The 24,181-nt window shown below is 42.9% G+C and overlaps 2 protein-coding genes across 3 annotated transcripts in view; one reads left to right on the forward strand and one right to left on the reverse strand.

Moving 5' to 3' along the window:
• LOC139383321 (regulator of G-protein signaling 6-like) overlaps positions 1-2,625 on the forward strand; it is a 57,724-nt gene extending 55,099 nt beyond the window's left edge. For both annotated transcript variants that reach the window (XM_071127810.1, XM_071127811.1), the window contains one exon: positions 169-2,625. In XM_071127810.1, the coding sequence (XP_070983911.1) occupies positions 169-219 (51 nt within the window). In that variant the 3' untranslated portion in view covers positions 220-2,625. The remainder of the gene's footprint in view (positions 1-168) is intronic.
• The window catches only part of LOC139383322 (zinc finger protein DPF3-like), a 43,503-nt gene continuing 21,293 nt past the window's right edge, over positions 1,972-24,181 (reverse strand). Inside the window, exons 2-10 of the mRNA XM_071127812.1 lie at positions 18,401-18,561; positions 17,978-18,085; positions 14,568-14,692; positions 8,411-8,506; positions 7,404-7,467; positions 6,005-6,130; positions 5,473-5,601; positions 4,608-5,368; positions 1,972-4,421 (exon numbers count right to left, since the gene is read on the reverse strand). Of these exons, the coding sequence (XP_070983913.1) occupies positions 5,205-5,368; positions 5,473-5,601; positions 6,005-6,130; positions 7,404-7,467; positions 8,411-8,506; positions 14,568-14,692; positions 17,978-18,085; positions 18,401-18,561 (973 nt within the window). The 3' untranslated portion in view covers positions 1,972-4,421; positions 4,608-5,204. The remainder of the gene's footprint in view (positions 4,422-4,607; positions 5,369-5,472; positions 5,602-6,004; positions 6,131-7,403; positions 7,468-8,410; positions 8,507-14,567; positions 14,693-17,977; positions 18,086-18,400; positions 18,562-24,181) is intronic.

The following is a 24,181-nucleotide window of genomic DNA, read 5'->3' on the forward strand; positions in this document are numbered from 1 at the left end:
ACAGAGGTCTTTGACTTGCATTTCTTTTAAAAAAATCGGAAAAGGACAGGTAAGTGCTCAACATGTTGGCAGGGATAGCTTGTCTAAGTACTTTCTTGGCACAGCAATGTACACAGACTGCATGGTTTTTCAGAAACCCAGCCACTAAAGTTTGTTTCCATCTTCCAGGGAAAGTCTTTGACGGGCAAGCGGCTGACAGGGCTGATGCAGTCATCCTGACACTGCCTGGGCAGGAGGGGCATAGAGAGACACCCCTGGAGGGGTCATGACCATGTGGGGAGAGGGGCGTGCTGGGGCAGGAGGCTCTCTTCTGAAGGGTTACAGACAGTACCATGCAGAACTGGGGTTAGGAATACTCACAGAACCACAGAGGAATGGATCATGCCAGCCAGGGCGGGCCTTGACCCACTCACTACATGGCATGCATACAGTACAGGCACACACAGACACACACGGTTACAGTAGGGCGACATACAAGCTCAAAGAGTCATAATGGGGTATATACATATATATACATATATATACATTTCCATCTGCCCTCACTAGGCAGTCAGCAATAAAGACGGCAGGATAACAAATCTCATTTTTTTTATATCTAAATCTATATCATATTTTTTCTTATACAGTACACCGTATAATGCTGTTCACTGATGGAAACTTAAAACCTGTTATTTTTGCAGTGATTGGGAATATATTTTTATTTGCCCATAAATCTAAGGTATTATAATTGTTATTATAGAAGACCGGTTAAGTAACTTTGAGGGAAAATCTCCATGCTTCATTACATTCCAAGAGTAGGTATAAGGCCTTGATAGAGAATCTACAATGAATCATTGCATGTTTCATCAAAACATTTTGTTTGTTTAGAATTCATGCTGTGGTTGGATTTTTATTGATTGAAATCATGAAGTCCAATTGAGGTCAACGGCTTATTTTTCAAAGGAGACCTGGACAAGAAAGCTCTAGTATTTGACATAGACGATCATACACTCTAGAACACCTACCATTTGATTCAATCAATATAGATAGCTATAATGTTTCAAAACCCTATCCCTTATGGAAAATGTCAATAATGTCGATGAGTTTATAAATTTGTGATTTCAGCCTTATTTAGTATTTTACACGGCATCATGGGGTTTACATATTATTCTGGACCTATTCAAGCAGATACATGCCAAATAAGTGCCACATCTGATCAGTCGCAGATATACTTAAGTGACATTCACATGCCTTAAGGGCCCCTAATGAAAATAGCCCTGCATCACTAATGGAGAGTAAAAACCATGCACAACCTCTGTGGAACATGGTGGCCTGCCCTGCCCTAACAGGTGTGGCAAGAATATTTATTTCATGTCAAATTATTTATTAACCTTCTTTAACCAGGGGAACCCATTGAGACCAGGGCCTCATTTCACCCCGCAAGCAGAGGTGTCCTACAGTATAACGTTTAACAGCCTAAGAAATTCAGTTTTATTCAGTACTAGCCTTTCTGTTGCATGAGTGTCAATGTAAACCATTACCTACATGCTCAGTCATTTATCCATAGTCCAGTCTTTGGGTCAGAGAGATGTGTATGAGCTCATCATGTTGCAAGCCATTGTTATATTTGCCAAACAGTGTGCATGCGTGTTAGGGAAAATGCTCTGGCGAAATGGAATTTAGGGAGTCTGAGCTGGGGAGTAAAAGTCACGTGAACAGAGACCCAGCAGGCTGCTTGGTTCTTCTATCTTCAAACACAAACAAAAGGGAAATGCCTTCGAGCCCCACCACTGAACAGAACAGGAGCATCACTGCTGAAAGGACACACTCATGATATACACCTGACTGATATATTGCATCCACATCCACCCCTGGAACTGGAACATACAGTACATACCTCTTCTACCCTCCCAAAGTCCTGAGCTAGAAGAGGGTAGCATTCACAGCACAACAACAACTCCCTCGTGTGGTGAGGGGAAGGGGGGGCACATGATCAACTCAAATCAAAGTTTATTGGTTGCATACACAGTTATGCCAGAGACAATATTATGAAAGACAAATCGAGAGCTAGGTACTATAATGTTCAATCTGCATTGTCAAAATTCTGTTATTGACAGTTCTGTTCAGTGTTCTCTATATAGTGATCTAAATAAGTAAAAAAATAAAAAATTGCTGAGACCAAAGGGTTCGGAACTTTAAAGCCAATTATATCAGAATCATCTTTTTTTTCCCCAGATAGAACGTTATAGTCCCAAGTTCTTGAAATACTGAGATAATTATTTCAATAATTGTTTCAATTAGAGTTTCTGCAATGCACTGTACTGGTTAATATTTATGATTATCATAAACTGATAACCTCTTGACTGTAAGGTAGAGATGCTTCATGTATTGAGTCAGTGTTTAAAAATATTGTCAGCACAAACACAATAGTGTATGTACAGAGTGCATTGTATATAAATCGACTATAGATTTCCATTATCTAAAAGCACATGTTATGGTATGGGCACATTACTATGCATGTAACATATCCAGGGAATTTGTGCTTCTAGTTTCTCAAACAGCAAGATGACTATTATCAATGTAAAATACCCCATGCACCTGATATCTTGTGGGCACCAAATAATAAAACCTTTGGACCTCTGTCTACATGGTGACCTCTCATTTACAGTATGTGGTAACACTGTAATTACTACAATAGTGTTACATAGGACCGCAGAAAAACATCCCCAAATATCCAGAGAGGGCAGTCTCATTCTTTATTTTCTTTCAATACAATAAAAATAGTTTAACAAAGACTTAAATTCTCTCGATTTGAGTTATTTACAGTTGAAGAGTTCATTTAATCTCTTGGCTCTATTCCGAGCCCTGTGCTTCCTAACTCAGGAAGGCTTGCTAAGAGCTCTGGGGTTATTGCTGTGTCTGACTCTTTTATGAGGTATACAAGCTATGCACTATTACATGATTGGTTGTGATGACACTTGTTTCTATACAGACAGACATCACTGACTTCCATGAAGTGTTGGTTGGAAGTATACTGTATCATGCGGTTTGTTCGAGGACGTCACCAGTGAGAGAAAAACCATGACCATAATAGCAACCAGGTTGTCATTTAATATGACTAACTTAAGACCTTTGAGGATACCATAGAAACACAGTAATTGATGGGGAGGTTGTTGTTGATACCAAAATAATTCTCCATTAGAAGTTCTAAAAACTGGATGACAGGGTCCCTGAGGGAATTCAGTGTTAAGAATGTTTATGTGAGTGAGTGTCTAGAGTCAACATTTAAGACACAAAATATCTGATAAATTATCTGATGCGATTGGTCAAAAGACCAATAAGTAGAAGAAAGATCTGAATTGGGCTGCCCGTGTAAACGCAGCTATATAGCACTTAAAAGCAAAATGTCAAAAATAACATTGTTTTACAGCTTAAAAGACTCCTTCTGCAATTGTAAGCAACTATCGTTGCATTACGCACACATGCCTTGTAAGTGATTCTGGACAAAAGCATTTGACAAGTGAGTCAGAGGAAGGAGAAAATATGGAGTAATGTGCCCATGAACTTGGTTGGGCACAGTTCAGAATACTGTGATTTGTTAAAGCTGGGATCACTAAACCATAGGGATACAATCACATAAGGCAGGCAGGGGACAGTGGCTGACAATGAATGCATCATGACGCAGAGAGAACAATCAACAGCAGTACAAATCATACGCCTGAGTAGAAGTAGGTATTGTAGAAAGACAGAGGTATAAACAAAGCCCGAACAAACAGAATAATAAAATATCCACCTCTCACCAAAATGACACTAACAACCCAAACTGTCAATATCGTGTTCAAAACAAAGGAACATAGCACGATTCTAACTTCAGGATGAAAGGGATTCAAGAAAGCTCTTGATTTGTTTGGCCCGCTCAAGTGACATTAAAAAGAGTAAGAGAATGTCTAAGTAGTCCAGAGGTTTTGTTGTATAAGTGACAGAGGAGTCCAGCACCGCCGCTATGACAGGGGCAGAGGTTAAAGTTCAGGGTGGTTCCAGTGAGGTCACTGGGTCATCATGGCTGTCAGAGCTGGTTTCTTGCCTGGGTCACAGGCTGGCACAGTGATGAAGTTAATGACGTCTCAGTGTCACATTGGTTCCCGCCGGCTGGGCATGGTGGCCCACAACCGTAGAGGACGAAAACACAGGATAAAAACAATACATTCTCAGGGGGGAAATTGCTTCAAAAAGAGAAAATATCTGAGTTAGGGAGGATTAGGTTATGTGGTCGCTGGCAGGCAGGCATTATAGCGGTTGGACGGATGGTTGTTTGGTGGCTGACAGTCAGACGGATAGGGTCTTTGGGCCCAGTGAAGGGGTGTGTGGAGGCCCAGTTGAGGGTCCTGAACCTCACCCCTCACTGGCTGCAAAGCCCCCTGGGTCCTCATGCCATGGTACTCCTACAACAGAGACAAATGGGTCAGATTATGGAGTTACACACACTCCAAAATAGCTGGCATAAAACCAACAGTTGTTTTTATCTTTGTTGATGGCAAATGCAAGGCATGAACTGATGGAATAAGAATACACCTTGTATTTAAATGAGAAAGTACTGTACTGTGTTTGAATAGGACCTAGGTGCTTACCTTTCAGCTAGCCATGCCCTGCTTCTGGTATAACCCTCTTGTTTATTTCACACATCAATCCTTTGCTTCACGCCACTCCATCTTCACATTATTATAATCCAGAGGGTGAAGCAGTGGAAGTCTTTCCAAACTGCATGGGTGATTCTAGTGACATCAACAAGTCGAGGGAAGGGTTTGTGTTGACATTCATTCTTCATCCAGACATTGTCATTTAACTAAATTTCAGATAAATTATTGGATTTTATTTTCTCTGGCAAATCATCCCAAAAAGAGCAGAATTATATCCACATGTTCCAGTGTTTTTTCATAACATATTTGCCTTTTCCGCTCCAGTGGAAAAATAATCCAAGAAATTCTTTCCATTTCACATAGGGAGCAAGTCATTTGTCTAGAGACACCTTCAGTTGCATTCAAAGTTAAATGTAAAAAAACACATTCATAAATTATTAAACAAGGTTCAGTAGATAACAAAATAACACTTCTTGCATTTCTCTCCTGAAATAATCACTTTAAATAAAAACATTTAAAAAGAAGCAGCAGACTTTTGCCAGAGGTTATCCATATTAAAAATAGTCTTTAAACCTAGAAAGTTCTTCTCTATCTGTATCGGTTGGGCGTCCCCTTGCCGTTTGACGAGGGCTCTTCAAGCTCATCGTCCTCAAAGCCGTGAAACGTGGACGTGTCACTCTCCGAGGTGGTGCCAAACAGTTCCTCTGCCCCAGCAAACGGCCTGCTGTCCTCCTTCTCTTCTGGGCGGCCAGCTGGCAACAACAAGATGACAGGATGATGGTAGCACATAACAGCTACAGCACAGCTTAGTCATAGTCATGGTTTTGGATGCTGTGTAGCAGAGCAGGGTACTCACTGGAGCGCCGGCAGACTGAGCAGGGACCCCTCTCCCCAGATTTACCCCTCTGCTTGTTGGAGCCTGGGGTGCACCGGCATGAGTCACAGTAGTTATTGGTAATGGCAGTACTACCTGGACCCTTCTGACCTGCAGAGGATAAACAGAAGGCTGGATCAACTAGATATGAACAAAATGAATGAAAAAATGGTGTTTTCAAAGTCCTCAGACAGGGTTGACCTAAACATTATGCCTGTACATTGTTGGTTAAAATGGGGCATGTGAACTAGCACTGAAGACAGTAATCACATGTTGACTGGAGGTGGTTAGCCATGAGGCGCAGGTAAACCTGATGCACTGTTACATCTACAGCTATCCCTACTTTAGCTAGTTGACTGCAACAAAGCTCACATGAATGTGCAAACTGCATACTAGGAATAGCCATGACGTTTAAAAACACACATTGGCTCTCTGTGTATTTCTATTTCTGTGGGATGGTGAAACCAGAAGAGAGACATTTTAGAGGCCTTGAATATCAGTTTGCGTGCCTTACGTTTGTGTCGGTCAGAGCGCTGTGCGGAGGGTGACCGGGAGGACTCGGACCCCCTCTCCTCTGCCAGGTGGGAATGGGTGTAGTGGTAACTCAGCCCTGTACGGTGCATGTAACGCTTCCCGCAGACTGGGGGGGGGGGCACAAAACACAGACAAAACACTCACTTCTTCCCTTCTTAGAACGTGTCTATCAACACAGAGACATTACGTATTGCATCTTTGTGCCACTTTCAGAGCTAGACACGCAGGGATTTGTTAAAAATTCAAAAAGACCTTTACATCACAATGTTCCCATCACTGGACTGAAAACATTAGGATCGATTTCAACATTAGGGACACTGGTAGTGTCAGGAGTATGTTTTCCACATTTGAGCATTCATGTCATTTTTGTTGCACAATGGCTTTATCGCATCTTCCAGTATGCTCAGTAAGGTTGCCAAATAAGGTCATATCTGTAGACTAACAAAACATGCTTTGAGAATTTCAACAAGTTGAGTTCTGTAAATAGACTGATAGGATCCAAATGGTGGAGCTTAGCTTATCTGTTGGAGAAAGGTATGAAAATACAGGGAACTGGTTCACACCTCAGTAATACGGAACACAATCAGGAGAAACATAAACCTGATGTGGGAACAAAAGTGTTTCAAGAGTCACACAACATGGACTCATTGTTTAGAGAATGGATATAGAGTACACCAATAAGATCACGGAGAATACTAATCAACTACAAACAAATTTCCTAAGATACCAGTAAAAGGCAACAAGTCCAGATACCAGACGCCGTTGTTTTTAACTTATGCCTTTGTTGGCATCTCTCTGAAATGGAGAAACACAAAGCAAAAAAAGGAAAGAAAAAGGGCATGAGTATGTCCCACTCAGAAAGTCACCACAACAACACAAAATCCATAACTCCTGCCTAGGCTTTCCACATGCAAATGCCATGCCTACTTGAGACAGTGACAACGCTGTCTCCTCTGTGCTTCTCATCTCTGGTAAGAAGGAAGTGGAAACACACATGGCTCTGATAAATGTGAGAGTTCTCCAAGGGGGATTTGAATGACTGATCTACATAGTGCTGAAATGTTAGGGTTTCATTTAGTTTAGTTAAGACCTGATGGCTAGATCGTTGAAATGCTGTCCTGAAGGCACCACAGCACCTAATCTCTTTGTAGAAAGACATCCAGACCAGAGAAATCCATATCCATTTTTATGATTAAAATATACTGTTTAACTAGCTTACAGTGACATGGTAGTACCATCAGCTCTCTTCAGGAGAAGGCATTTAACAAAACCAACCAGTTGAAATGGAGATCAAATGTCTCATGACTGGATGATATCATAATGCACCTTTTGATACGATATGAGAGGGTGGTTGATCATTATTTGACTCATTTACTTACTGTCACAGCTATATGGCTTGTCCTGGTCATCCATGTCTGTCCTCCTGCGGCCTGAAATCCGACCCTGTGGGGACAAAACCACCATCACCATGGTGACCAAGGAGACCACAGCGCTAAGCCAGCAGAAGCCATAGAGACTCCGTGATTCAAGGAAAGTGACAAGCAGAAGTACATGACAACAAAGTGTCATGCAAATGAAAAGGAAACCTACAGTATAATCCCATATCATACTAAACTAAAATGTCCAACCGACAAGTTACCACCTCATAAAGGCAGACCCAGCACAATCAGGAGTGTATCAACAGGCAAACACTAATACCTGTGAGATCAAACTGACATCTTTCCTGCCAGCCAACAACTGTATATGCTAGGATATATTTCTACCCCATTAGTTGAAACTATGATTTGTTAAAAGGGTTTTTTTTGTGGAAAGATAAACATGAGAGAATAGAAAGGGGGGAGATGATTTGTATAAGAATTTACATTTTTGTAAAAAAAAAAAAAAAAAATGTAAGTGAAATTTCACTTGCAAAGAAAGCAGCCAACAGATAAGCAAATTTCTACAGGTGCATTCAACTGGCTGGCAGGGTAATAGGTTAGATGGTAGTTCATAGCTGCAGGTTGTCTGTTTCCATTGCCATCAATGTCATAGTAACAGTCTGTATGAAGGAAATGTTTCTCAGTACAGGTATTTTTTTAAAGCTTATGACTGGATTGTGATGGGAAAAAAATACTAATCTATAATGTAATTCTGTCAGTATAAATACAATAGTACTTAGCCATGGTACCAAGATGATTTGATGCATTATAATGAATTGATTCAGCTCATTCTCTAGCACTGAGTGGTATTCAGATAACAGGAAGTCCTCACAGCACAGATGCCCGGATAATGAATGCAAATATAGTATCAGTGAGGGACTGAATCCATGAATGAATTATTAACTAGGGCAGTCATGTGCATTAGCAGTAGTTCACTACAGTACACTATGTCTCTGTGGATCACCTACCCTGCTTTTTCCTCTGTGTCTTTTTTTGGGGGTGTCCACGTCATAGTCCTCATCGTCATGGTAAGCATCTTCAGCTGCGTCAGCCTCCAAGACCCTCTGTGGAGAAAAAGGAATAGAGAGATCTCCCCCTTGTCTAGAGGTCAAAGACACTGCCTGACTGCCTGAGGAAGTATAAAAATAAGGTAATAAAATGTGTCCAGGATAGATGGCTGTAATAAAATATGATAAGGCTATAAACCTCTTATACTTGCTATTTGCATATTTGAGCACGTTATGACAGTGTGCCCTTATAAGGGCTGACCCCATTTAGCCGACTGGTCGATGGGCTGTTGGTCGACTAAGATTTATTTAGTGGAGCAGTCACAAAAAAAATTTGGGGGGGGGTTTCATGGTGCACCAGACACCTGTCTGATTTGCGGTGTCTCAGTGCACAAATCCATTGTAGAAGCCATGGGGATGGCACAGTTTATCATCCTAAGACATGTGATACTGCAATTGTATATGGTTATATTACTGTGCTTTCGGAAAGTATTCAGACCCTTGACTTTTTCCACATTTTGTTACATTACAGCCTTATTCTAAAATGTATATTGGTTTTCCTCACCTACACACACACACACACACACACACACACAATACCCCATAATGACAAAGCAAAATCGTATTTTTTAGAAATGTTGGAAAATGTATTAAAAATAAAAAACTGAAACACATAAGTATTCAGACCCTTTACTTGTTGAAGCACCTTTGCCAGCGATTTAAGCCTCGAGCAGGGGGGGGCATAGTACAGACAGTCGGGCACTTGAATCCGGCCCGCAAAACATTTAAAAAAAACATTTGCCTCCAACTTCGTGGTATCCAAGTGGTAGTTACAGTCTTGTCCCATCGCTGCAACTCTCGTACGGACTCAGGACAGGCAAACGTCGAGAGACGTGAGTCCTCCGAAACACAACCTAGCCACTGCTTCTTGACACAATGACGCTTAACCCGGAAGCCAGCCACACCAATGTGTCGGAGGAAACGCTGTACATCTGGCGTCCGACCCGCCACAGGAGTCGCTAGAGCGAGATGGGACAAGGAAATCTCTGCCTGCCAAACCCTTTAACCCAGACAACGCCTCATGGGTCTCCCAGTCACAGCCTGGAATCGAACCCAGGTCTGTAGTGACGCCTCAAGCACTGCGATGCAGTGTCTTAAACCGCTGTGCCACTCAGGGGGCCCCCTCAAATTGATTTGAACAAACAATTGGTCCCCTAAAAAATGTATCCCGCCGTTGAATTTCAAAATCCCAATGTGGCCCTCGTGCCAAAAAATTTGCACAACCCTGGCCAAGAGTGTTCTTGGGTATGACGCTACAAGCTTGGCACACAAGTATGTAAACCACCACTTCCCTTCGCATTATTGGCCAACGTGCAATCCTTGGAAAACAAACTGGATGTTCTACGATTAAGACTATCCTACCAACGGGACATAAGATATTTTTTATGTTTCACAGAGACTTGGCTGAACAACGACACGGATAATATAGAGCTGGCTGGCTTCTCCGTGTTTCAGCAGAACAGACCAGCTACTCTGGTAAGACAAGGGGCGTGTGTGTCTATTTTTTCTAATATTAAAGAAGTCTTGAAGTATTGCTCGACAGAGGTAAAATACCTCATGATAAGCTGTAGACCAAACTATCTATATTATTCGTAGCTGTCTATTTAACACCACAAAAAGATGTTGGCACTGTTCCAGACCACTGTGTGATCACGCTCTCCGTAGCCGATATGAGCAAGACCTTTAAACAGGTCAACATTCACAAAGCCGTGGGGCCAGATGGATTACCAGGACGTGTACTCAAAGCATGCGTGGACCAATTGGTAAGTGTCTTCACTGACATTTTCAACCTCTCCCTGACAGTGTCTGTAATAACTACATGTTTCAAACAGTCCACTATAGTCCCTGTGCCCAAGAAATCGAAGGTAACCTGCACTCACGTCGGCAGCCATGAAGTGCTTTGAAAGGCTGGTCATGGCTCACATCAACACCATCATACCAGAAACCCTAGACACACTCCAATTCGCATACCACGCCAACATATCCACAGATGATGCAATCGCAATCCACACTGCCCTTTCCTACCTGGACAAAAGGAGCACCAATTTGACTAAAGCCTAGTGCTCAACACCATAGTGCCCACAAAGCTCATCACTAAGCTAAGGACCCTGGGACTAAACCCCTCCCTCTGCAACTGGATCCTGGACTTCCTGACGGGCCGCCCCCAGGTGGTAAGGGTAGGCAACACGTCTGCCACGCTGATCCTCAACAGTGGGGCCCATCAGGGATGCATGCTTAGTCCTGTCCTCTACTCCCTGTCCACCCATGACTGCGTGGCCAAGCACAACTCCAACCCCATCATTAAGTTTGCAGACGACAACAGTGGTAGGCCTGATCACCGACAATGATGAGACAGCCTATAGGGAGCTCAGAGACCTGGCAGTGTGGTGCCAGGTCAACCACCTCTTTCTCTCTCTCAATGTGAGCAAGACAAAAAGGAGCCGATTGTGGGCTATAGGAAAAGGAGGGTCGAACAGTCCCCCTTTAACATCGACGAGACTGGAGTGGAGCGAGTCGAGTTTCAAGTTCCTGTGTCCACATCACCAACAAACTATCACAGTCTAAAAACACACCAAGACAGTTGTGAAGAGGGTACGACAACACATTTTCCCCCTCAGAAGACTGAAAAGATTTGGCATGGGTCCCCAGATCCTCAAAAAGTTATACAGCAGCACCAGAGAGCATCCTGATCAGTTGCATCACCGCCTTGTCTGGCAGCTGCTCGGGACCTGACCATAAGGCGTTACAAAAGGGTAGTGCGTACAGCCCAGTACATCATTGGGGCCAAGCTTCCTGACATCCAGGACCTATATATTAGGCGGTGTCAGAGGAAGGCCCAAAAAAGTATCAGACACCAGTCACGCAAGTCAGACTGTTCTCTCTGCTACCACACGGCAAATGGTACTGGAGCGCCATGTCTAGGACCAAAAGGCTCCTTTAACAGCTTCTATCCCCAAGAATAAGACTGCTGAACAACTAATCAAATGGCCACCCAGACTATCTACATAAATATTGTAGTTTGTCAGCTGAGAGTTACACAAATATGACCGCTTGTGTTGCGTCAATCTTTCCTCAGTTAGCACTAGGACAAATGTAGCCTACATGATTGTGTTATGCTATAGATACTTCTGTGAATATGTGAACATTGTATCCAAAAATAAACTGCTTACATTCTGGACATAACTTTGTAAGCACTGTGTTTTGGTAAATAGTTTCTGAAAAAAAAAAGAAAGTGTGGCCAGCTCAAATACCGATTGTTGAGTCATTCGAAACTGGCCGTTCTAAATAAGAGTTCTAAATAAACGTTCTAATCACACCCGTGTGATGGTACGCTTCAGGGACCACTGTAGAATGATCACACCCATGTGATGGTACGCTTCAGGGACCACTGTAGAATGATCACACCCGTGTGATGGTACGCTTCAGGGACCACTGTAGAATGATCACACCCGTGTGATGGTACGCTTCAGGGACCACTGTAGAATGATCACACCCGTGTGATGGTACGTGTGAAAAGGTTAAGGAGAAACATTTAAATGTCTTGGAATGGCCTAGTCAAAGCCCAGACCTCAATTCGATTGAGAATCTGTGGTATGACTTAAAGATTGCTGTACACCAGCGGAACCCGTCCAACTTGAAGGAGCAGGAGAAGTTTGCCTTGAAAAATTGGGAAAAAAATCCCAGTGGCTAGATGTGCCAAGCTTAGAGAGAGACATACCCCAAGAGACTTGCAGTTGTAATCGCTGCAAAAGGTGGCTCTACAAAGTATTGACTTTTGGGGGGGGGGAATAGTTATGCACGCTCAAGTGTTCTGTTTTTGTATTATTTCTTGTTTGCTTCACAAGAAAAAAATATTTTGCATCTTCAAAGTGGTAGACATGTTGAGTAAATCAAATGATACAGGCAACAAAATAGAAAAAAATGCCAAGGGGGTGAATACTTTCGCAAACCACGATCTACAGAAATAAGATAAATAGGCAGCAGAAGCAGGATCTAAGTGTTTGTTTAATAGCCTACTGAATCTGTAAGCACCAAGCCTCATGCAACAGCAGAATGTTGGATAAAGCAATTTCACAGATTTGGGTGTTTTTAATCTTTGCTAAGCTGTAATAAAGGCTATACCATTTGTTCATGTTGGAACAGACTTAATGTATTTAGTGTTGTTTACACTGTTCCAAACCGGCATAACAATATTGTAATCTAACACTACCTGTGTCTGTTTGTTACCTTCATTTAACTAGGCAAGTCAGTTAAGAACAAATTCTTACTGCCTTGTTCAGGGGCAGAACAACAGATTTTTACCTTGTCAGTGCGGGGATTCAATCTTGCAACCTTTCTGTTACTAGTCCAACGCTCTAACCATTAGGCTACCTGTCACCCCTAAAATACATTTGTATTTATATAATATGCATGCAGCTCTTACTCCTATACCCTCCTTTTTCTTGATCTCCTTATTGTTATTACAATTATGATGATCATCATTATAATAATAAATCATGTTGTTATCATTAGTAGGCTTTGTACAGTATCCTTGTATAAGCACCATCGAGCTGTAGGCCTAAGAGCGCATCCTGTTTAGTCTTAATACCGTAACTTACTTACATGCTGACCAAACCACCTGCGTGCGCCTTCGCGCGCATATTGATTTTGTTCCCCCATACCAGACACGATCAGGACACACAAGATGCTTTTGCAAGAGCTAATGGGGATCGTAATAAAATACCAAACTCCGAACGAATTATAAATGGGGACAGGTCGAAAAGCATTAAACATTTGTCAATTTAGCTAGCTAGCTTGCTAGCTAATTTGTCCTAGGATATAGACGTTGGGTTGTTATTTTACCTGAAATGTACAAGGTCCTCAACTCCGACAATTCCACAGATATAACAGTAAACCGAATTAGGTTCTCCTCCTTCCTTCAGGCTTCTTCTTCTTATTATTATTATTTTGGACTTAATATGGCAGTTGACAACCAACATTACTACAACTTAAGTTCATCTTTCAATCACCCACGTGGATATATGCTTCTAAAAACCAATGAGGAGATGGGAGGCACCGGATTTGCAGCGCGTTGAGTGTCACAAATAGAACAGACTTCTATTTTAGCGCCTAGCCACGCAGACAGTCGCTGACGCCCGCGAGCAGTGTGGGTGCAATGATTGAATAACATGTATATTCAAACTTATTTTGCAATGCTCGCAGACTCTCTGGTACACTTATTTACTGTTGCTTACACTGTTTCAAATGGTCAGAATAAAGTATAATATTGTAATCTAACAGCAACTGTTTGGCATAGAATACTCATAACGTTTGCTCCTATACGCTCCTTTTTCTTAATATGCAGTAGTTCCCACAACTAAGTCAAGTGTCTTCCACACATCTGACTTCCCTTTCTCCTCCTGAGCAACCAGTAAACATTCACAGTTTGCAACTTTCTTTTAGACGTCCTCCACTTCCATTTAGCAGTCGACATGACTGTTTTCGGAGTTTGTTATAACCATTTTCTTTTTTAAATGATTATGATAGGCTATAGGTCAGGCCATATTGGACACATGCATGTGATGCTTACATGTTTCACGTAAAGAGAACAAGGGTTGAGGGAATGTTTCTCCTAAAGAAATTAGAGATTTCGGTAAAATCCCTTATAGTCAGAAACATGAAAAACTAATAGGCTGGAATTATGTTGCAGCTTTGCAATAAACACTGCTGTGGTGCCTTTTCGCTGCAGTAGGGAGGAGAGATTTTTTTTTTAATACAGTGTGACCATCGGGCTCTTTGGAGTCATTTGTGTGTCTTAACTATTTAATCAAACAGTGTGGTTAAGTAGACAAGCTCAGTGCATATGTAGATGATTTTATTCGAACACACAGGTTATGTCTGTCTATATATAAAAAAATAAGTTCAAAAATTTAAACCAATGGATTGGTTGAAAGAACAGGACGACTCTCGGTTGACCAAGATATTTTTTTTGTCAGGGACAGCCCTAGCCCTTATACACTGTTCCAGGGAGTTCTGTTATGCTCAGAAGCTATTGGGTTAAAACTTCATTATAACCCACCTGGATCTCTAGGAGACTCTCCTCGTCCTTTGAGTTGTTCCTCTGGTCTAAGCCCTCCCCTCTGAGAAGAGCCTCCAGCGTGGTGCCCTGTGTGGGAATCACATCCTTGCCTGTGAGTCCTCCATCTGGATAAAGAGGAATAATCACACAAATAAATCAAATAAACCCGAGAGCCGCCCGTCACATCAAAGTACAGTCGTGGCCAAAAGTTGAGAATGACACAAATATTAATTTTCACAAAGTCTGCTGCCTCAGTCTGAATGATGGCAATTTGCATATACTCCAGAATGAACCGAATCCCCCAAAAAACAATTCCACTGCATTTCAGCCCTGCCACAAAAGGACCAGCTGACATCATGTCAGCGATTCTCTCGTTAACACAGGTGTGAGTGTTGACGAGAACAAGGCTGGAGATGACTCTGTCATGCTGATTGAGTTCAAATAACAGACTGGAAGCTTCAAATGGAGGTTGGTTGGTGCTTGGAATCATTGTGCTCCTCTGTCAACTATGGTTACCTCCAAGGAAACACATGCCGTCATCATTTGTTTGCACAAAAAGGGCTTCACAGGCAAGGATATTGCTGCCAGTAAGACTGCACGTAAATCAACCATTTATCGGATCATCAAGAACTTCAAGGAGATCGTTTCAATTGTTGTGAATAAGGCTTCAGGGCGCCCAAGAAAGTCCAGCAAGCGCCAGCAAGTCCAGCAAGCGCCAGCAAGTCCAGCAAGCGCCAGCAAGTCCAGCAAGCGCCAGCAAGCGCCAGCAAGCGCCAGCAAGCGCCAGCAAGTCCAGCAAGCGCCAGCAAGCGCCAGCAAGCGCCAGCAAGTTGATTCAGCTGTGGGATCGGGGCACCACCAGTACAGAGCTTGCTCAGGAATGGCAGCAGGCAGATGTGAGTGCATCTGCACGCACAGTGAGGCCAAGACTTTGAGGATGGCCTGGTGTCAAGAAGGGCAGCAGAGAAGCCACTTCTCTCCAGGAAAAACATCAGGGACAGACTGATATTCTGCAAAAGGTACATAGGGATTGGACTGCTGAGGACTGGGGTAAAGTCATTTTCTCTGATGAATCCCCTTTCCAATTGTTTGGGGCATCCGGAAAAAAGCTTGTCCGGAGAAGACAAGGTGAGCGCTACCATCAGTACTGTGTCATGCCAACAGTAATGCATCCTGAGACCATTCATCTGTGGGGTTGATTTTCAGCCAAGGGAGTGGGCTCACTCAGAATTTTGCCTAAGAACACAGCCATGAATAAAGAATGGTACCAACACATCCTTCGAGAGCAACTTCTCCCAACCATACAGGAACAGTTTGGTGACGAACAATGCCTTTTCCAGCATGATGGAGGACCTTGCCATAAGGCAAAAGTGATAATTAAGTGGTTCGGGGAACAAAACATCAATATTTTGGGTCCATGGCCAGGAAACTCTCCAGACCTTAATCCCATTTGAGAACTTGTGGTCAATCCTCAAGAGGCGGGTGGACAAACAAAAACCCACAAATTCTGACGAACTCCAAGCATTGATTATGTGGCCCAGAAGTTAATTGACAGCATGCAATTAGCAGGGTCAACACTGCAAATATTGACTCTTTGCATCAACTTCATGTAATTGTCAAAAGCCTTTGACACTTATTAAATGCTTGTAATTATGCTTCAGTATTCCATAGTAACATGTGACAAAAATATCTAGACACTGAAGCAGCAAACTTTGTGGAAATTAATATTTGTGTTGTTCTCAAAACTTTTGGCCACGACTGTATAGCAGCAACTCTAAAGACACCGACCATTTAGTCTTTCCCAGGAACATACAAATTGCTTGATTTTTGAACGCATCACTATAAACACCATATCCCTTCATTAGGGAGGTGAGATACTCTCTCTGTATAGCTTATGTTTCTATTCAGGTGACAAAAGATGGCTTAATGCAATGTGTACTGACGTGTTTCAAAGGTAGGCTAATGTGGGCTTGCTATTTGGAGCATGCAAACAGGGACGACCTGCCCTTTTTTTTTTTACACTCAATGCTAATGCAAAGCTGTAACTGTCAATAAATATAGGTACATTTGTTATTTGGGTGAACTGTCCCTTTAATGTAAATGTTCCATAGAGTTCTCTTCTTGTATTGTGATAGAGGTCAAAACAGAGTGTGGATGAGAGAAAAAAAAAATAACTAACATTGGCTGGTAGTCAGTCTAGCCTGGAGATCATACTCAGACTTTCTTCATTGAAGGGTATTTCATTCAGCAGTAGTCTCATGATGTTAAGAGGACAGACTTCAAAGCCTCAACTTAAGCTTTTTAATCATACCTTCAGACACTCATCTCACCAAGTGAAATCACCCTAGCAGTCTCACTCCCTGAGCTGAATGCTAACATGCAGCAGTTGATGAGTGGTGAAGATCTAAGTAGGTAGAATAGGGAGGCAGGCAGGGGTATGCACTAACTACCATATGCTAGTAACTCTCAGGGCTCATCCACACCGAAGCCCCTAACCATTGTGTCTGCACATGTTGACTTTCAACTCTCAGCGACTAGACAGCCCCTCCCCCCTGGGAGCTGCAGGCTAAAAATAGAGCAGGCAGCCTGCAGCAGCGAGCCGATTCTGCATGCAGCCCAAGTTTCCCTCTATCACCGCCAGTCAGACAGCAAGCAGCACTAACTCTGGCTGGCTGCAGAGATAGCTACCTCTGCCCAGCTACAGGAGAAGGCACTCTCCCAGTGGAGTCTGGAGAATCCAGGCAGAGCCAGCTAGTGCCCCACTACTGGGCACAGATCACATTCACTGGTATGTTACACAGTGTAGGGCAGAGTGACTTAATGTGTGTTACACAGTGTTACTGTTAGAGCAGGGTGTCTTAGTGACAGGTAGAGAAGAGCAAAGTGAGGCTCAGTGAAAACATTACAATAGGAAGTGTGAGTGTAGGGCAGAGTGACTTAATGTGTGTTACACAGTGTAGGGCAGAGTGACTTAATGTGTGGGAGTGTAGGAATGAATGGGTAAAAATAAATAGAAGTGGGTGATAGAGTGAGCGGGTTTGTGAGAAAACGTTCAGGAACTTATGAGTAGCGACAAAGTCAGTTTTTCGTAATACATTTATTAAATGCAGTCTCTTGTGATTCCTGTCCTCCTCCCAGCGGAGCAGGCTAAAATGTGATTACATGTTCTAGTTCTCACAAAACAAGTTTACTCACTCACGGAACGGAGCACTTCTCATTTGATAAAAAGTGACTAGCAGGCTGTTTGCTTTCCACACTGAAATTGAATGATGTGCTTTCAGTTAAATGATTCCAGATCATAAATAATAACAAGATAATAGAATGGGAGATGAAACACACTGGACTGACTGGTGATGAGACACTGCAGAGAGTTGCAGGAGTTTTGTGAGGAGAGGGGGGATTTCTATTACCTATCTGGAGGCCACAGAGGCGCAGCGGAGGGTCCATGGAGGTGTGCAGCCGCCTCTTCTTCCTCCAGCAGCGGGCGGGGTATGTATACATCTGACCTGCAGCAACCCCTATAAAAACAGACAGGAACTGAAGAACACATATCACGGTTCTCACCCCCCCCCCCCCCCAGCCTGATACATAATGTGTTGCTTAGTGACCCTAAAAGAGTCAACTCAATATTCTTATGCAGTTGTATATATGAAGGGTTCTCACTGGAGGCAACATAAACACTATTGGATATCCTTATATAGACATGTTTGTAGCTGTAGTGGCCAGAGGGACATATTTAGATACAGATGACATTACCCACTAAACCTCAACAAGTGAATGATCGTTTTAGTAAACCACAGAGCCAGCCATCATGCTTTTCTATCTCTACCCACCAGGGCTGCGGTGGTGGCGCTCCATCCAGATGTAGCAGTTGTTCTGTGCCACGCCGGTCTGGGAGTCCAGGAAGGGCAGGCGCACGCTGCGCTCAGCACACAGGCGGGCATTGTAGCTGCGGCACTGCTCAATGGCATCCTTGTAAAACTGGTCACCCAACCTGCAGTAGGGGGACCATTCAGACCGGTCAACACCACTTGCGGTTGGCACTGACAGGCGCTGGTAAAGATACTGAAATAGGCCCAATGGCCAGACTAGTGGTTAACCAGACAATTCATTTTAGCCATGACTCACTGACCACCGTGGACCATTGGAAACATACATACGTACATACATATATACACACACACACACACACACACACTCAGTAGGGGAAGATAGAAGTTTCCATGTGACAGTCACAAATTCCGCCATTGAGACTAGCTTACATAAACCTTACACATACAAACTATAAGATGGAGGAATGATGTGGATGGGTGTGGTCATTTGAATAGTAGTCCATACTTTTCACGCATGTAGCTTATTATTGTCAGCCAATCAAAGCACTACTGTCAGAGGCTCCATGTGTAGCAAGTCAAGTGGGTGATTACTAGTCAATGGAAAATGGAATTACAATTATGGTATGAGAAGGAGAAAGCTACAATGATCAACCAACAGGTAGGCTTGCTGATTAATATGAATGGAGTTGTAGACAAGGACACGGGGAACAAATCAAAATATTAAATTAGCCTTGCTAGCTAGCAAGCAGGCTTACCAACGTAGCTGGCTAGTGTAGCTAGCTAGCGTCTTTACATCAATTAGATGCAGCCAAGACAGACACTACCTTATGAGATGATAGAAAAACTTGTTGGTGCGATAAATAACCTAACTTGTACGGGTCGGTTTAGCCACTTTCTCTAGCTCGCTCTCCCCCTCCATGCCTGACACACCGCCACCTGCTCCTCTCGCGCCCCTCCCACACCGGTCTGTACTGAAACATCAAGCAGTGCACCACCTCTCCTGAGTCGCAGGAGCAAGTCCCCATTGAAGTAAAAATCAAATATATATACACTGCTCAAAAAAATAAAGGAACACTAAAATAACACATCCTAGATCTGAATGAATGAAATATTCTTATTAAATACTTTTTTCTTTACATAGTTGAATGTGCTGACAACAAAATCACACAAAAATTATCAATGGAAATCAAATGTATTAACCCATGGAGGTCTGGATTTGGAGTCACACTCAAAATTAAAGTGGAAAACCACACTACAGGCTGATCCAGCTTTGATGTAATGTCCTTAAAACAAGTCAAAATGAGGCTCAGTAGTGTGTGTGGCCTCCACGTGCCTGTATGACCTCCCTACAACGCCTGGGCATGCTCCTGATGTCTCCTGAGGGATCTCCTCCCAGACCTGGACTAAAGCATCCGCCAACTCCTGGACAGTTTGTGGTGCAACGTGGCGTTGGTGGATGGAGCGAGACATGATGTCCCAGATGTGCTCAATTGGATTCAGGTCTGGGGAATGGGCAAGCCAGTCCATAGCATCAATGCCTTTCTCTTGCAGGAACTGCTAACACACTCCAGCCACATGAGGTCTAGCATTGTCTTGCATTAGGAGGAACCCAGGGCCAACCGCACCAGCATATGGTCTCACAAGGGGTCTGAGGATCTCATCTCAGTACCTAATGGCAGTCAGGCTACCTCTGGCGAGCACATGGAGGGCTGTGCGGACCCCCAAAGAAATGCCACCCCACACCATGACTGACCCACCGCCAAACCGGTCATGCTGGAGGATGTTGCAGGCAGCAGAACGTTCTCCACAGACTCTGTCACGTCTGTCATGTGCCTAGTCTGAACCTGCTTTCATCTGTGAAGAGCACAGGGCGCCAGTGACGAATTTGCCAATCTTGGTGTTCTCTGGCAAATGCCAAACGTCCTGCACGGTGTTGGGCTGTAACCCTCCCTAACCCGGACGACGCTAGGCCAAATTGTGCGTCGCCCAACGAACCTCCCGGGGTGCCGGTTACGACAGCCTGGGCGCAAACCCAGAGTCTCTGGTGGCACAGCTGGTGCTGCAGTACAGCGCCCTTAACCACTGCGCCACCCAGGAGGCCATGAACACTTATTCAAATCAAATAAATCAATAAAATCAATTTAGCCTCAAGTAAATAATGAAACATATTCAATTTGGTTTAAATAATGCAACAAAAAAAAAGGGTTGGAGAAGAAAGTAAAAGTGCAATATGTGCTATGTAAGAAAGCTAACGTTTAAGTTCCTTGCTCAGAAGATGAGAACATATGAAAGCTGGTGGTTCCTTTTAACATGAGTCTTCAATATTCCCAGGTAAGAAGTTCTAGGTTGTAGTTATTATAGGACTATTTCCCTCAATACCATTTGTATTTCATTAACCTTTGACTATTGGATGTTCTTATAGGCACTTTAGTATTGACAGTGTAACGGTATAGCTTCCGTCCCTCTCCTCGCTCCTCCCTGGGCTCGAACCAGCAACACAACGACAGCCACCATCGAAGCAGCGTTACCCATGCAGAGCAAGGGGAACAACTCCTAGAAGGCTCAGAGCGAGTGACGTTTGAAACGCTATTAGTGCGTGCTAACTAGCCAGCCATTTCACTTCGGTTACACCAGCCTCGTCTCGGGAGTTGATAGGCTTGAACAACGAAGGGCTGCTGGCAAAACGCACGAAAGTGCTGTTTGAATGAATGTTTACGCGCCTGCTTCAGGCTACCACCGCTCAGTCAGACACTTAGATACTTGTATGCTCAGTCAGATGATATGCAACGCAGGACAGGCTAGATAATATCTAGTAATATCATCAACCATGTGTAGTTAACTAGTGATTATGATTGATTGTTTTTTATAAGATAAGTTTAAGGCTAGCTAGCAACTTACCTTGGCTTACTGCATTCGCGTAAGAGGCAGTCTCCTTGTGGAGTGCAACGAGAGAGAGGCAGGTCGTTATTGCGTTGGACGAGTTAACTGCAAGGTTGCAAGATTGTATCCTCCGAGCTGACAAGGTACAAATCTGTTGTTCTGCCCCTGAACGAGGCAGTTAAACCACCTTCCTAGGCCGTCATTGAAAATAAGAATGTGTTCTTAACTGACTTGCCTAGTTAAATAAAAAAGGTATAAAAATAAATGTAAATACCAATTTCCGATTGTTGAAATCGGCCCAAATAAAAAATAAAACAAAAAAATCGGCCATTCCGATTAAATTGGTCAAACTCATATATATTTACTCTGTCGTCACAGAAAATGATCACAGTGGCATGCCATTCATTTTCTAATAAAAGCTGAGTACTAGGGTATTGTCCAGACAAATATTTTTAGTGTAGCAATATTAAGTTGTATGAAATTAAATCAGATGTGAAAAATAGGCTATGCAAAAATGTGGGCACCCTTGTCATTCTGTTGATTTGAATACCTGTAACTACTTAGCACTGATTAATTGGAACACACAATTGGTTTGGTGAGCTCATTAAGCCTTGAAGTTCATAGACAAGTGCATCCAATCATGAGAAAAGGTGGCTCTACTACAATTGCAAGTTGTTGTTCTCTTTGACTCTCCTCTGAAGAGTGGCAACATGGGGGCCTCAAAACAACTCTCAAATGACCTGAAAACAAAGATTGTTCAACATTATGGGTTAGAGGAAGGCTACAAAAAGATATTGCAGAGATTAAAGCTGGCAGTTTCCACTGTGAGACCACAGGCACAGTTCTTGTTAAGGCCAGAAGTGGCAGGCCAAGTAAAATATCGGAGAGGCAAAGGCGAAGGATGGTGAGAACAGTCAAAAACAGCCCACAGACCACCTCCAACATCATCTTGCTGCAGATGGTGTCACTGTGCATAGTTCAACAATTCAGCGCACTTTGCACAAGGAGAAGCTGTATGGGAGAGTGATGCGGAAGAAGCCTTTTCTGCACACACGCCACAAACAGAGTCGCTTGAGGTATGCAAACGCACATTTGGACAAGCCAGCTTCATTTTGGAATAAGGTGCTGTGGACTGATGAAACAAAGATTGAGTTATTTGATCATAACAAGGGACATTATGCATGGCGGCAAAAGAATACAGCGTTCCAAGAAAAACACTTGCTACCCACAGTAGAATTTGGTGGGGGTTCCATCATGCTGTGGGGCCAGTGCCGGTACTGGGAATCTTGTTAAAGTTGAGGGTCGCATGGATTCCACTCAATATCAGCAGATTCTTGGGAATAATGTTGAAGAATCAGTCACAAAGTTGAAGTTATGCCAGGGCTGGATATTTCAACAAGACAACGACCCAAAACACTGCTCAAAATCTACCCGGGCATTTACGAGGATCAAGTACAATGTTCTGGAATGGCCATCCCAGTCCCCAGACCTGAATATCATTGAGAATCTGTGGGATGATTTGAAGTGGGCTGTCCATGCTGTCCATGCTTGAAGTGGGCTGTCCATGTTTTGTAAGGAGGAATGGTCCAAAAAAATACCTTCATCCAGAATCCAGACACTCAGAGGCTATGGGAAGCATTGAGAGGCTGTTATTTTAGCAAAAGGAGGCTCTACTAAATATTGATGTGATTTTTCTATTGGGGTGCCCAAATTTATGCACCTATCTAATTTTGTTTTGATGCATATTGCACATTCTGTTAATCCAATAAACCTCATTTCACTACTGAAATATTACTGTGTCCATCAGTTATTTGATAGATCAAAATGAAATTGCTGATCCAAACACTCAATTATTTATAAATGGAAATCATGGAAATTGTCAGGGGTGCCCAAACTTTTTCATACGACTGTAAATAAAACATGTATTTCGAGTGTCCGGGTATCTCCCCAAAAAAGGATATTAGAACAGTGAAAATCATTTCAAATGCCCATCCCTAACGCATAGGGCTGTGACTGTCATGGATTTTGGGATGATAGTAATTGGCCAGTCAAATTACTGCGGTCTCCATAATAACCGTTTGAATAGCAAACATTTTCTTTTTTTTGACATTTTTTTCCAAATTTTTTTCCATTTTTATCCACTTAGCCTATTGTTTCTGGCACATTCATTTTCTTTTGAGTGCAGGGTCAGACATCAATGATGGCCCGTTAGTCCTGGGCCAGTAAAAAAAGTGTTGAGCCATTGGATCTCATCAGTCACTGGCTCAAAAGGGCCAGCAACATTTTGGCTCTTTGCTGCATTCCAGTTCAACATTTACCTGCTTTATCGCAATCAACCACTGAAGACTGTATGCGAAAATGTCATGCTATTTGTATTTGAGCAATATGATTAGCCGTTCATTCAAGCACCATCACGCTCGAGTCCCAACTTCGAGCGGTACATGAGTTGATGCCTTCACCAAGCACACGCAAGGCAAGGTAAACCTTCAACAGAGTAGGGTTGTTCCCGAAAATATACAAATATTGGGTCGACCAAATGTCAATTTTAACATGTATTTTTCCATAGATGTTAATTTTATTTTACCTTTATTTAACTAGGCAAGTCAGTTAAGAACAAATTCTTGTTTTCAATGACGGCCTAGGAACAGTGTTCAGGGGCAGAATGACAGATTTATACCTTGTCAGCTCGGGGATTTGAGCTTGCAACCTTTTGGTTACTAGTCCAACGCTCTAACCACTAGGCTACGCTGCCGTGCCATTAAGATATACACACCCCATGTGCTTGAATAAAATCCAGTATACGCACCGAGCTAGTCTGATGCTTTAAGCGCACTGTTCAATGAAATAATTAAGACACAAATGAGACAAACTAAAAATTACAGGGAGTGCCTGTGTGACTGG

Source organism: Oncorhynchus clarkii, chromosome 25 (assembly GCF_045791955.1).
Source record: "Oncorhynchus clarkii lewisi isolate Uvic-CL-2024 chromosome 25, UVic_Ocla_1.0, whole genome shotgun sequence".
NCBI lineage: Eukaryota > Metazoa > Chordata > Actinopteri > Salmoniformes > Salmonidae > Oncorhynchus > Oncorhynchus clarkii.